The sequence below is a fragment of the Mercurialis annua genome, linkage group LG4 (assembly GCF_937616625.2).
Source record: "Mercurialis annua linkage group LG4, ddMerAnnu1.2, whole genome shotgun sequence".
Taxonomy (NCBI): domain Eukaryota; kingdom Viridiplantae; phylum Streptophyta; class Magnoliopsida; order Malpighiales; family Euphorbiaceae; genus Mercurialis; species Mercurialis annua.
The window spans coordinates 25,114,356-25,128,448 of NC_065573.1; the positions used below are offsets into that span (position 1 = coordinate 25,114,356).

Consider the following 14,093-nt stretch of genomic DNA (forward strand, 5'->3'; position numbering starts at 1 on the left):
ATAATTTTATAAGTTTTTGGAGTTGTTTAGTATATCAGATAAAATTTATACAAAGAGAAAAACTATCTTTATTAAAATATCAAAGAAATATATGTTTTATGATAATTAAGAAAATAAATCATACATTTTTATGTATATAGTCTAGTGAAATTAGCCTTCTTATAAAAATACTATCTTTTAGTTAGAACTGGCCCTGAGTCGGGTCAACCCATGAACCGGCCCAAAACCGGCTTAGTCTAATCCGGTTCGGAATCGGTCAAATTCGGAATCGGACTAAAATCGGTCCGGAACTGTCGAAACACTGGTTTCGGGCCGGTTTCAAGTTTTTTTGAATCGTGAACCGGCGGTTCCGGATCAGAACCGACAATTTAAGGGTTATACCCGTCGATAAAAGTTATTTAATTTTAATATATATCATATAATATTTTATATTTTATAGTTACATATATATATATATATATATATATATATATATATATTATTTATTGTATATATATTAAATTGATGTATCTACAAATGAGAAGTATATTGAAGTTAGTATGTTATAAAAATTAGAGTATTATTTTTAACACAATAATAATATATTTGTTATAAATTTTCAATCAAATTATGTTTTTTTATTTTTAAAATCTCTATTTTTTAAATATTGTTTTACCGCTACATAAAGTTAATATCTATGTATTGTTTCAGTGTTATATAATTATAAAATTTCTTAGTGAATTTTTTGGTTAATATAATATTTAAAAAATTTGTTTTATTTTATTATTTTCTTATAATATTATCTCTGCATGTTATTTTATTTTTAAACTATACTTTTTAGCTTTTAGTAATTAAATTTAAATTTAAATTTAATTTTTTTTCCGAACTGTCCGGAACTCGGAATCAAAACCGGAACTGGCCGGATCCGAACCGGCCCGGAACCTTCCTTTAGACGGGTCCGTGCCGGTTCTATTTTTTTTGAACCGCGACCCGGCGGTTCCGGTTCGGAACCGCCGAGTTATGAACCATGCGTGGCCAGCTCTACTTTTAATTGTCAATTTATTTAAAATAAAATCAGTATTCATATTAAAAGAGTTATTAGAATTAAAATATGAAAATAAATAAAAAATAAATAAAATTGTTTGAGACTAACAGTTAATCATTAAATAAAATTATGTAAAATCTAAGAGTTAAACAAATATTACAGATTATATTGAACAAAATAATTATAGAATATTGAAAACAAAAGCTAAGTAGTTTTATATAAAGAATAATAGTGTCATTAGCTACTATAAAATTAAAATTGGAGCGCTATTATTAATAGGTGGAGCACAAAATCCCCACCCATATTTTTAATCTAATTTATTATTTTAATAAAAATTTATCTACAATTATTTTCATTGTAAAATTATTTCAACTTTTATGATATTTAAATTAATAATTTAAACATGATGATTTAAATTAATTTTGTAATAAAAGTTATTGTTCTTAATTTATGTTATTTTTTTTGATAATTTGAGGAGCGGGGAGCGCTTGTGAGAGAAACCGAACCCACGACCTAGCAGTTTGCTGCTTAGCGCTTATATCATTTGAGTTATAGCTCATTGGTAATTTATGTTATTACTTATGCTTCAGTATCGTATTTTATTTTTATCTGAGCCAGGTTATATTTTTTTTACTGCAACCCTTATTAAACGTACAAAATTACTCCTTAAACTAATGTTGTATAATAAGCAAAATTGAAATACTTATTAAAAAATATATTTAAAATAATACAGTAATTCTATGCTAATTATATAATCGATGATTAAAATTCAGAGCAACGCTTGTATTTTTGCTAGTAATATATAATTATCAATTCAAATTTAATTTTTTTATGTTATTTATCAATTAAGATTAATTTTTTTTTTTTACAATTATATTCAATTTGATTTTTTTTTATTGCAATTGTGACCCAAACATTTAATTTAATTTTTTAAAACCAATTTTTTTCCATTTTTATCAATCGCAAACAAACGTTTATATTAACTTATTTTGAAAGTTAAACAATTTTTTAAAACTTGAATGTAATTGATAAAAGATATCAAGGTTTGGATTTAAAAATGAAACTCAAAATTAGTTACAATTTCAAAAACAAATAAAAAAACTTTCAAATTGGACTTAATTGAAAATTTTATCGTAATTGATAAAAGTATACAAATGTTTGTAATTTAAAAGTGGTTAGACCTTTTTTTTATATATAAATACTCTATTTAACTTTGAAAACCAACTAAAAAAATAGATAGATTTTGAGAAATTTTTAGGTACATTCAGTCCATCACATCATCTGTGAACTGAGCAAATTACATTATAACACTCTATTAAAATATGACATTATTATAAAATCACAATTAAAATGTGTTAAAAAATAACAAACAAAATTATAATATTGTTATCAATTTAATAACATATACTAAGTCTATCTAAAAAAATTATCTAGATCTTATAGACATACATATATATATACTCTTCTAAGATAGGAAAATTATAGGGATATTCTCACCAAATATCTGTTTTTAAAACTTATATACACCATTTTTTTGTCATCTTTTCCTTATTTCTTATGCTACCTATTTTTCTAATTCATTTACAAAAATACTCATTATATATAGAAGCTTTATCTCATTTTAAGTTAAACTTTTACATAGCTAGTCTTTTCTCTCTCTCTCTCTTTTCTCTCTTCTTTCTCAAAGTTTTCTCTTCTTTTCTTCTTCTTTTTCGTTTTATTTTCAGTTTATCTCATCCGGTTACTTTCTGTTAGTCTTTTCCGTTCGTCTATTTCCGATGGATTTCTCGTCGTTTTCGGTCGTTTTTCCGTTCGTGCTAGTCCGTTCGTCTCTTAGGTCCGCGCTATGGATTTCTCGACTCGTTTTTAGATTTGTGTAATTTTTTAGGGTTTTTGTAATGATTTAAATATTTTATAAATAAATTATTGTAGACTATAATTTTTTGTTTATAAAATTGTTTTATTATTCATATAATTATTTATTTTGTCTTTCTCTTATTCATATATTTGTTTATTACTACTGATTTTGTAAAGAACAAATTGATTTATGGTGCATTTGAAGTAATTTTATAATATATATACGTTTTAGTGTATTTTTGGTGTATTTATAGTGTTTCTGGTGTTTTTCCGGATATCTATGTTTTTTGGTGTATTACCGTCGTTTTTAGTATATCTATGGTGAATTTACAGTGTTTATCGTGTATTTGCAGTGTTTATGGTGTATTCGCAGTGTTTTGATGGTATAGACCACAAAAACACTATATATACACTAATCTTACACTATAAAAACTATATATATATACTATTGTTACACTATAAGAAAATATAAAAAAGTTTCAAAAAAAAAATCTATAAAAAAAAGAGCAAACTATTAAAAACTGAAAAATAGGGTTGTGCTATCGGTCAGTTCGGTCGACCGAACCGAAAAAATCGAAAACTAAAATTGGAATCCGAAAAAGGTATTTCTGAAATTTAAAAAAAAATATTTTTCGTAAATAAAAAAGTCAGAAAAAAAAAAGTCAAAACTTGAGAGATAAAACTATAAATAAATTACCGAAACATGTATTTCAGGAAATTACCACAAAACTATAATGCAGACCGTATAAGATAAACTCTGGAAATTAATTATAGCTTTCATTCACGCTTCTCCTTTTCCTATTCCTAATCGGAGAAACATTTAACCAATAAGATAGTACTAGTACAATTTACCAAACCAAATTTGGAAAATGAATTTCATTTATATGAAAAGGAAATCAGTTTCCTTGTGGGATTAGGAAGTACCGATATCTATATATATAGGCACCGTATGACCCAATAACAAAATTATATCACAGCATAACAGCTTTGTTTTGCCTTACTTATATTGGTCTTGCTTTTAATCAATTTCTCTCATATTTTGCTATTGCCGTTTACATCATGTCCAACCAAGCTGGATCATCTGATTCTACAGCAACAAAAAGAGATTACAGTACAGCAATTTTAGAGCGTAAAAAATCACCAAATCGACTTGTTGTTGATGAATCCATTAACGACGATAACTCCATTATTTCTCTCCATCCTCATACTATGGACACTCTCCAGTTTTTTCTCGGCGACACCATCTTGATCAAAGGAAAGAAAAGGAAGGACGCAATCTGCATTGCTCATGCAGACGAATCATGCGAAGGGTCGAAAATCAGGATGAACAAGGTCGTCAGGTCGAACCTGAGAGTTAGGCTTGGAGATGTTGTCTCTGTTCATCAATCTCCTGATGTTAAATACTGCAAGCGTGTGAATATTCAGCCTATTGATGACACAATTGAAGGGGTTTCGGGGAATCTGTTTGATGTGTATCTGAAACCTTATTTTCTTGAAACGTTTCGTCCCATCAGGACAGGTGATTTGTTTCTTGTACGAGGTGGGATGAGAAGTGTTGAGTTTAAGGTTATGGCCACTGATCCTGATGAGTACTGTGTGGTTGCGCCGGATACGGAGATTTTCTACGACGAAGAGGGGGTGAGTAGGGAAGAGGGAGACAGATTGGATGAGATTGGGTATGATGATGTTGGTGGCGTCAGGAAACAGATGGCTCAGATTAGGGAAGCGGTGGAGCTTCCGTTGAGGCATCCGAAGCTTTTCAAGACGATTGGAGTGAAGCCGCCGAAGGGAATTCTGCTCTATGGGCCTCCTGGAACGGGAAAGACGTTGATTGCGCGCGCCATCGCGAACGAAACGGGTGCTTTTTTCTTCTGTATTAATGGACCTGAGATTATGTCGAAAATGGCTGGGGAAAGTGAAAGTAATCTCAGGAAAGCTTTTGAGGAAGCAGAGAAGAATGCGCCTTCCATTATTTTTATTGATGAAATCGACTCCATTGCGCCTAAAAGAGACAAAACGAACGGAGAAGTTGAAAGGAGAATAGTCTCGCAGCTTTTAACGCTCATGGACGGACTTAAATCTCGCGCACATGTTATTGTCATAGGAGCAACAAATCGTCCCAACAGTATTGATCCAGCTCTGAGGAGATTCGGGAGATTCGACAGGGAAATCGATATTGGTGTTCCTGATGAAGTTGGCCGTCTCGAGGTTCTTAGAATCCATACTAAGAACATGAAGCTTACCGAGGATGTCGATTTGGAAAAAACTGCGAAGAACACACATGGTTATGTTGGTGCTGATTTAGCAGCGCTTTGCACGGAGGCTGCACTTCAGTGTATCAGAGAAAAAATGGATGTGATTGACTTAGAAGACGAATCCATAGATGCTGAGATACTTAACTCCATGGCGGTCACTAACGAACACTTCGACACTGCTCTAGGGATCAGTAACCCATCGGCTTTGCGCGAAACGGTTGTTGAAGTGCCTAATGTAAGCTGGGAAGATGTTGGTGGGCTCGAAACTGTGAAGCGCGAGCTTCAAGAGACAGTTCAATATCCGGTGGAGCATCCTGAGAAATTTGAGAAATTTGGCATGTCGCCATCGAAAGGTGTTCTGTTCTACGGTCCGCCTGGTTGTGGTAAAACTCTTCTAGCCAAAGCTATTGCGAATGAATGCCAGGCTAATTTCATTAGCATCAAAGGTCCTGAATTGCTTACCATGTGGTTCGGAGAAAGCGAAGCCAATGTGCGAGAAATTTTCGACAAGGCTCGTCAGTCTGCACCTTGTGTTCTGTTCTTTGATGAGCTTGACTCAATTGCGACTCAGAGAGGTAGTAGCGGAGGAGATGCCGGTGGTGCTGGCGATAGGGTTTTGAATCAGCTTTTAACAGAAATGGACGGAATGTCAGCTAAGAAAACAGTTTTCATAATCGGTGCTACTAACCGACCAGATATAATCGACTCTGCACTTCTCCGACCTGGCAGGCTCGATCAACTAATCTATATTCCTCTTCCTGACGAAGACTCTCGCCATCAGATTCTCAAGGCGTGCCTCAGGAAATCACCGGTTGCCAAAGACGTTGATCTCAGACTACTTGCGAAATACACTCAGGGTTTCAGCGGGGCTGATTTGACTGAAATCTGCCAGCGCGCTTGCAAATACGCTATCAGGGAGAACATTGAAAAGGATATTGAGAGGGAGAGGAAGCGAAGAGATAATCCTGACGCTATGGAGGAAGACATGGATGAAGATGATGAAGTGGCAGAGATTAACGCGTCACATTTTGAGGAATCGATGAAGTACGCTCGCCGTAGTGTAAGTGATGCTGATATCAGGAAATACCAGGGGTTTTCTCAGACTTTGCATCAATCAAGAGGCGTTGGATCGGAATTCAGGTTTTCTGAAACCAATGGATCAGCTGCTGGAACTGATCTGTTTGCGAATTCTGCTGCCGGGGCTGATGATGATGATTTATACAATTAGACTGTCTTTTTTATTTTCTTACATCTATACTAGTTGTAGTCTTTAGTTTTAATTATGGATGATTGTGTTTTTTAGTTACAAGTTTATTAGTATTTGATCATTTTTTAAAATTATCTTGAAACTTCCCAGTTCTGTTTCAATGTTTCATTTAATTTTCAAATATATTTCTGACTATTCAATAATTATATATTTATAATACTAATACCGTTTCGGCATTTCCGTTTCCAAGGGCATTCTTTTGCATGTCTCAGTGTAGTGCAGAGTTGTTAATGTAAGGATCCCAGAAGTTATTATACATATAATGGTTAATTAATTATGGGTTATTAATACTAATGATTAACTTTTAATTGAAATTAATTTGTTCATGATCAAATCAATCAATAGGGTGGAATGTGATCAATAATTGTTAAAATATCACAGAAGGATAAAAAAACTAAAAAAGAATATAACGCTTTTAAAAAACAGAAAAGTGTGAATAATTAATTTTGAATTTTGAATTTTATAAACATATTTATTATTTATATGCATACTTTTAATGTTTATTTTTAAATTTCACCCAAAAATAATACCCCTAATTGAAATTTCTATCTTTACCTATGAATATAAAATGCTATTAACTATGATAAAGAGATGTGAGTATAAACGATAAACAATTAAAGACAAATAAAATATTTTCATCAAATGACGAATATCTTTAATATTTAGTTGTTTATGTATATGTTTATATTTAAAATTTGATGACATGTGATTTTATTACAATACAAGTGTATTGGAAATATAAAAAGTATTTAGAGTTACAATAAACACCATAGACATATAAAAGTAGAAAAATTATTACACACAACCGTTGCGCCATGTCATTCGTGCAACAAACCAATTGTGCGTTAGCTATGTGGAAAATTGAATGATAAAAAAAATAAGTAATAATTAAAAGATTCCCTATCGCAAATGCTCATTGGCTTGATATAAAAATGACGTGGCGCAACGGTTGCATGGGATACACTCATAAAAGTATCAAGAACAAAAAAATCTTCAATAAATTAAAGTTTTACGAGGAAATGTTTTTTTGGTGGATTTTATTTTAATTAGAATCCATTTTTTTTGTTTCTTTCCTCTCTTTTTTTAATACGTCAAACTTTAATAAACAGAATTTGAAACAATTTTATTTGTAAGAAATCAGAAAAATTTAAAAATTAAATCTGATGAACTAACATGGAAACAAAAAATAAATTACTTGTTTCGCCAATTAAGTACAGTACTCGATCAAACTTCTTCAATGTCCACTAACTAATTTCCGATATCAAAAATTAGAGTCATAACCTTCGATCAATCATCACCCCAACCAACCCTTAAAGAAAAGGGACAACAAACATTTCGTAAAGAAAACAAAACAAACTTTTGACATAGAAAGGATAAAAAAGAACAGGAAACAACAATAAAAACACTAATATAGTACATAAACGATTTCATTTTCATTGTTGGAAGGTTTTTAATCTATTTTCGACTCGATTTTCGACGATAAATATTAATCCATCAAAAATAAAAAATAAAAAAAAGTTGGTTATTTATTAAACTTTATGAAATTAAAGCGAAATTAAGAAAGAGATGACTACCGCCAACAGTAAAATCAAATCATTGACGGCAGCTAGCTAGCAAAAAAATAAAAAAATAAACAATTGGTGTTTATAATCTTTTTTTTTATTAAAAAAAGAAAAAATGAGAGGTTGCTAGTTTCGTTCCTTTTTAATCACCATTTAATTGTCAAAAATGTTAAACATTCAAACAAAAATTATGTTAACAAACATAGAAAAATAAAAAGAGATAATATTTTTATAAATAGTTCAATATGATACCAATATAGAAATATTAATCTAGATATATAGCAAATAAAAAATATACTGCGGCTTAATCTTTCTATTTAGTAAGTTTATGCGTCATACTGGGTCATAAAAACTTAAATAATTAAATAAAATATTTTTTATGTAGTAATATTGCAAAATTATAAAAATGACAACATTACAGTATTACTTAAATTATGTTAAACAAATATAAATATATTTTGTGGCCAAAAAATATAATTATTTAATTTTTGATAAAATAATAACTTTATTCATTAATATTTTTGGGTGGAGATATTCGTACTCCACCCAATTACAAATCCGCTCCAATATTTTTTATTTTAATTCTTAATGACTTTGTTATCCCGGCTCATTATGGTTTTCAAATCTATGTTTATATAGTTCTTTAGAGTTTGGACCAATATCTATATCCACGGGCGGATCTAGGAAGACTTTATACTGGTAAATTGACTATTTTATTATTTTGAATCTATAAAAAAAATATAAACATATAAATTAATATTATCATTTTTTCATCTTAAAATTCGTAGCAATAAAATTTACATTTTGTCCATTCTATTCTTTTACAAACTTTGGATACAATTTCACCAAACATATAAAATATTTCTAGATCTGTCATTGTCTATATCCCATTTCATAATCGTTCAATAATTATGGAGCTTAAATTTTTTATGATTAATTTATATTTTTCATAATTTGTTTAATTGTATTTAATTTTAAATTTTTGTTACTTTTTATGTATTTTAAAGTCTTTGTTGGCTTACACATAATTTTATAAGTTTTTGGAGTTGTTTAGTATATCAGATAAAATTTATACAAAGAGAAAAACTATCTTTATTAAAATATCAAAGAAATATATGTTTTATGATAATTAAGAAAATAAATCATACATTTTTATGTATATAGTCTAGTGAAATTAGCCTTCTTATAAAAATACTATCTTTTAGTTAGAACTGGCCCTGAGTCGGATCAACCCATGAACCGGCCCAAAACCGGCTTAGTCTAATCCGGTTCGGAATCGGTCAAATTCGAAATCGGATTAAAATCGGTCCGGAACTGTCGAAACACTGGTTTCGGGCCGGTTTCAAGTTTTTTTGAATCGTGAACCGGCGGTTCCGGATCAGAACCGACAATTTAAGGGTTATACCCGTCGATAAAAGTTATTTAATTTTAATATATATCATATAATATTTTATATTTTATAGTTACATATATATATATATATATTATTTATTGTATATATATTAAATTGATGTATCTACAAATGAGAAGTATATTGAAGTTAGTATGTTATAAAATATAGAGTATTATTTTTAACACAATAATAATATATTTGTTATAAATTTTCAATCAAATTATGTTTTTTTATTTTTAAAATCTCTATTTTTTAAATATTGTTTTACCGCTACATAAAGTTAATATCTATGTATTGTTTCAGTGTTATATAATTATAAAATTTCTTAGTGAATTTTTTGGTTAATATAATATTTAAAAAATTTGTTTTATTTTATTATTTTCTTATAATATTATCTCTGCATGTTATTTTATTTTTAAACTATACTTTTTAGCTTTTAGTAATTAAATTTAAATTTAAATTTAAATTTTTTTCCGAACTGTCAGGAACTCGGAATCAAAACCGGAACCGGCCGGATCCGAACCGGCCCGGAACCTTCCTTTAGACGGGTCCGTGCCGGTTCTATTTTTTTTGAACCGCGACCCGGCGGTTCCGGTTCGGAACCGCCGAGTTATGAACCATGCGTGGCCAGCTCTACTTTTAATTGTCAATTTATTTAAAATAAAATCAGTATTCATATTAAAAGAGTTATTAGAATTAAAATATGAAAATAAATAAAAAATAAATAAAATTGTTTGAGACTAACAGTTAATCATTAAATAAAATTATGTAAAATCTAAGAGTTAAACAAATATTACAGATTATATTGAACAAAATAATTATAGAATATTGAAAACAAAATGTCACGACCCAATTTCATGAATCGCGATCGGCGCTAGGGTATGGGTATGGTTGTACCAAAACCCGTAGCAAGCCTTGCGGATAACCAACAAATACATAAGCATGCAAGAAACCAATGCTCGGGGGCAACCGAGACTTCAGCCTAGTTCTAGCAGTTCATAATTTACAACATTTATTATAAAGTGCTAAGCCAACTCTGAGTCTTAAACATGGCAGAAGTATATATTAACCCAAGTTAATAAAAGAATGCCAAAATAGCAATAATTCAGTGAATAAATTTATAACAAGTATTCGACATAAGACTTCTATTTACTACTGCGGTCTAAGAATAAAATAAGTTTAATAACCTTATTAAATATAGTAAAACCTCCGAGGAAATAAAGAATCGGAGAGCAGCTGACTCGCTCATATCATAACCCTGGAAAATTTGGGAAAACAACGGGGTCAGATATACTGAGATGAGTTCATACCACTATTTACATTTATCAAGTGGAAAACCATTGAAACCCTTTTAAAACATTTAATATGAACATTACGTATAATAGTTGGAACCCTAATCCACAATACTAATATAACCATAATCCATTAGGTCTGGTCCCGAGAGCTGAGCTACACCGAGTTACCACCGACCACTCTTAATTCATAACCAGAGTCCCGAGAGCTGAGCTACACCGAGTTACTCTACTGGGTCCCGAGAGCTAGGCTACCACCGAGTTACCCCCACATATCACATACCTTATCTAGATCAATACCGGTGCGCACGCAGTCCTAATGATGCCCATTAGGTAGCATGTTCCAACTAGAAGCCATAATATAAAAACAGTTCGAAATATACGTACAATATATATATTTAATATTAAAATAACAATTTACTTAATAAAGCGGTAAATAGTAAGTACAAACTCACTGCTTGCAAATCCACGTGAAAACTTTACAAGCAACTAAACCTGATCCGACTCCGAAGCACGAGCAGTCGACGGGTCTAAGAAAAATATATATAATAATTAATATCATCCCCTAACTCTAGAGAGTACTAGACACCACATACGACTAGCACATATATCAATCAAGCCAACGTATAAACCATCATAACGCCATTATACATATATAGTCAAAATGCCAAAGCATAAACCAACGTGGAATAATCATACTTACTCGGACTGTCACCAAAGTCATACAATCAGTTAAGTCAAATTGAGTTCCCACTTTGAAAACATGATCCGAAAATCCATTTCAGATAACTTAGTTAAATCCATAAACCAAGTTTAAAACCAACATGGTGAGTCAGCCAAGTTACAACAATTGCAAGGCATCTTCTCACAAATCGGGCGACCCAAGTCTAACCCGAACCAAAATCCAACCAGAGTAAAACCAGAGTTTAATATTTAAGTCATCTTTTGATAAACTATGAAATCCATTTTGAAAGCAAGGAACTCAATAAGAACTCAATAACCAAAATATCATAACGCTCATAAGGTTCTCGACAAAAGTCCTCAATGGGCAAACATGTTCAAACGGCCAACATAAAATATACAATCACCTTAGCATGCCCTCTAACATTAAACATGCCCAATCAAGATTTACAATAATTTATACATCATACTAACATGTTAACAACAATCCAATATTAATCAATAATGTTAAACAACCCAACTAACTTATTTAAACAATCAAAACATTACATGACAACAAATTCAACATTTAGCCAAAATCGGCAAAACAAGCCAACCTCAAAACAACCATGCCATGACACTTTAATGAATCCAATTCATCTCAAAAGCTTAAACCAATTACATTTTCAGTTTCAAAACCTCTAACCAAAACATATCAATTGATCATGATTATCAAGCCAAATAACAAACAATTTGATATGCTCAAACCAAACTAATCCAACTCTGTCAATTTGATTTTTAATCACCAAACACAGGTTAATTCAATTATTTACAGCCCTATAACAAAATCAAACTAAAACAATTTATAGCAATCTAATTCTTTAAACAACAACATCATGGCAATGAAATTATGGACAGCCCTAACATTTCCCTTTTAAGAAATCCATACAACGCATGAACGAACCGAATTCTAGAGAGCATAAACGACTACAACAAATGCCCAACAAGTATTGACAATGAATTTGATACAATAATAAGAAAACCAAATCAAAACAGCCCATATAATTACATGCCACAAAACTAACATTTAAAATTGAAATCTAACAACCATCACACCAACGATTCGAATTAAAAGGGTAAAGGAAGGATTAATTACCTTAGCAATCCAAAAGAGCAAGGAAAACTCAGAAAAATAGTGGAATAATGGCTACAACAATGAAAAACCGAAGGACCAATGAATACCCAAACAATTCGATTACATAAACTATGAATTGAATGATGGAAAGGATGTTAGAACACTTACCAAGTGTCTTGAGGCACCAAAATGTGATTGGGAATTGTCTATAAATGTTTAGAAATCAGTTTAGGGTTTGTGGGAACGAGTGGGGGCTGATTTGGTCGAGAAACGAAGTTTTTATAAGCAAACCCGTAATGAACCGGTTCTACGGCCGGTTCTGTCCAGCAGAACCGGTTATTGAACCGGTTGACTCACTGCCAATGCAGAAATCAGAGTGGACCGGACCTACGGCCGGTTCAACCCAGCAGGTCCGGTTATAGGTCCGGTTGACCCGAAAAGAGGTCAAAACGACGATCCGAACGGTCGAATGAAAGATAATCCTCTTAGGTACAACATATCCAAAGGGCAGCCCGATCCGACGGTTAAATTGGGAGATATGGACGTTTTACTAGAGAATAGCAGATTTGGAAAACATGCAAACATTGTTTCGATAACAATCCGGAAATAAATCAATTCAACATCAAATACTTAAAGGTTCAAGGGGTACACATAAGTCATTCAACATGACACAACCAAGGTACCACATATGCTAATTCGCACATAAATCAATCCGAAAACAAGTCGGAAGCACAACGAGAACAAGTCGAAGTTAAAACACAACCAAAGTCCATCACAAACCAAACTTTAAACGGACAACCAACCACCAAAACAAGTTATAAAAAAATACGGGTTATTACACAAAAGCTAAGTAGTTTTATATAAAGAATAATAGTGTCATTAGCTACTATAAAATTAAAATTGGAGCGCTATTATTAATAGGTGGAGCACAAAATCCCCACCCATATTTTTAATCTAATTTATTATTTTAATAAAAATTTATCTACAATTATTTTCATTGTAAAATTATTTCAACTTTTATGATATTTAAATTAATAATTTAAACATGATGATTTAAATTAATTTTGTAATAAAAGTTATTGTTCTTAATTTATGTTATTTTTTTTGATAATTTGAGGAGCAGGGAGCGCTTGTGAGAGAAACCGAACCCACGACCTAGCAGTTTGCTGCTTAGCGCTTATATCATTTGAGTTATAGCTCATTGGTAATTTATGTTATTACTTATGCTTCAGTATCGTATTTTATTTTTATCTGAGCCAGGTTATATTTTTTTTTTACTGCAACCCTTATTAAACGTACAAAATTACTCCTTAAACTAATGTTGTATAATAAGCAAAATTGAAATACTTATTAAAAAATATATTTAAAATAATACAGTAATTCTATGCTAATTATATAATCGATGATTAAAATTCAGAGCAACGCTTGTATTTTTGCTAGTAATATATAATTATCAATTCAAATTTAATTTTTTTATGTTATTTATCAATTAAGATTAATTTTTTTATTTTTTTTACAATTATATTCAATTTGATTTTTTTTATTGCAATTGTGACCCAAACATTTAATTTAATTTTTTAAAACCAATTTTTTTCCATTTTTATCAATCGCAAACAAACGTTTATATTAACTTATTTTGAAAGTTAAA

General features: G+C 30.8%; 1 protein-coding gene and 1 long non-coding RNA gene across 2 annotated transcripts; one reads left to right on the forward strand and one right to left on the reverse strand.

The window, feature by feature from the left end:
* The first annotated feature begins 3,866 nt into the window (after positions 1 to 3,866).
* On the forward strand, positions 3,867 to 6,476 carry LOC126677722 (cell division cycle protein 48 homolog). Its single transcript, XM_050372485.2, has one exon. The coding sequence runs from the start codon at positions 3,941 to 3,943 to the stop codon at positions 6,362 to 6,364; it is 2,424 nt and encodes an 807-aa protein (XP_050228442.1). The 5' UTR covers positions 3,867 to 3,940; the 3' UTR covers positions 6,365 to 6,476.
* Positions 6,477 to 10,453: 3,977 nt separating this feature from the next.
* On the reverse strand, positions 10,454 to 13,279 carry LOC130015372 (uncharacterized). Its single transcript, XR_008790523.1, has 4 exons — positions 12,614 to 13,279; positions 12,467 to 12,517; positions 11,106 to 11,180; positions 10,454 to 10,616 (listed from the first exon to the last, which is right to left on the reverse strand). It is a non-coding gene; the product is annotated as an uncharacterized LOC130015372 (long non-coding RNA).
* Positions 13,280 to 14,093: the final 814 nt, after the last annotated feature.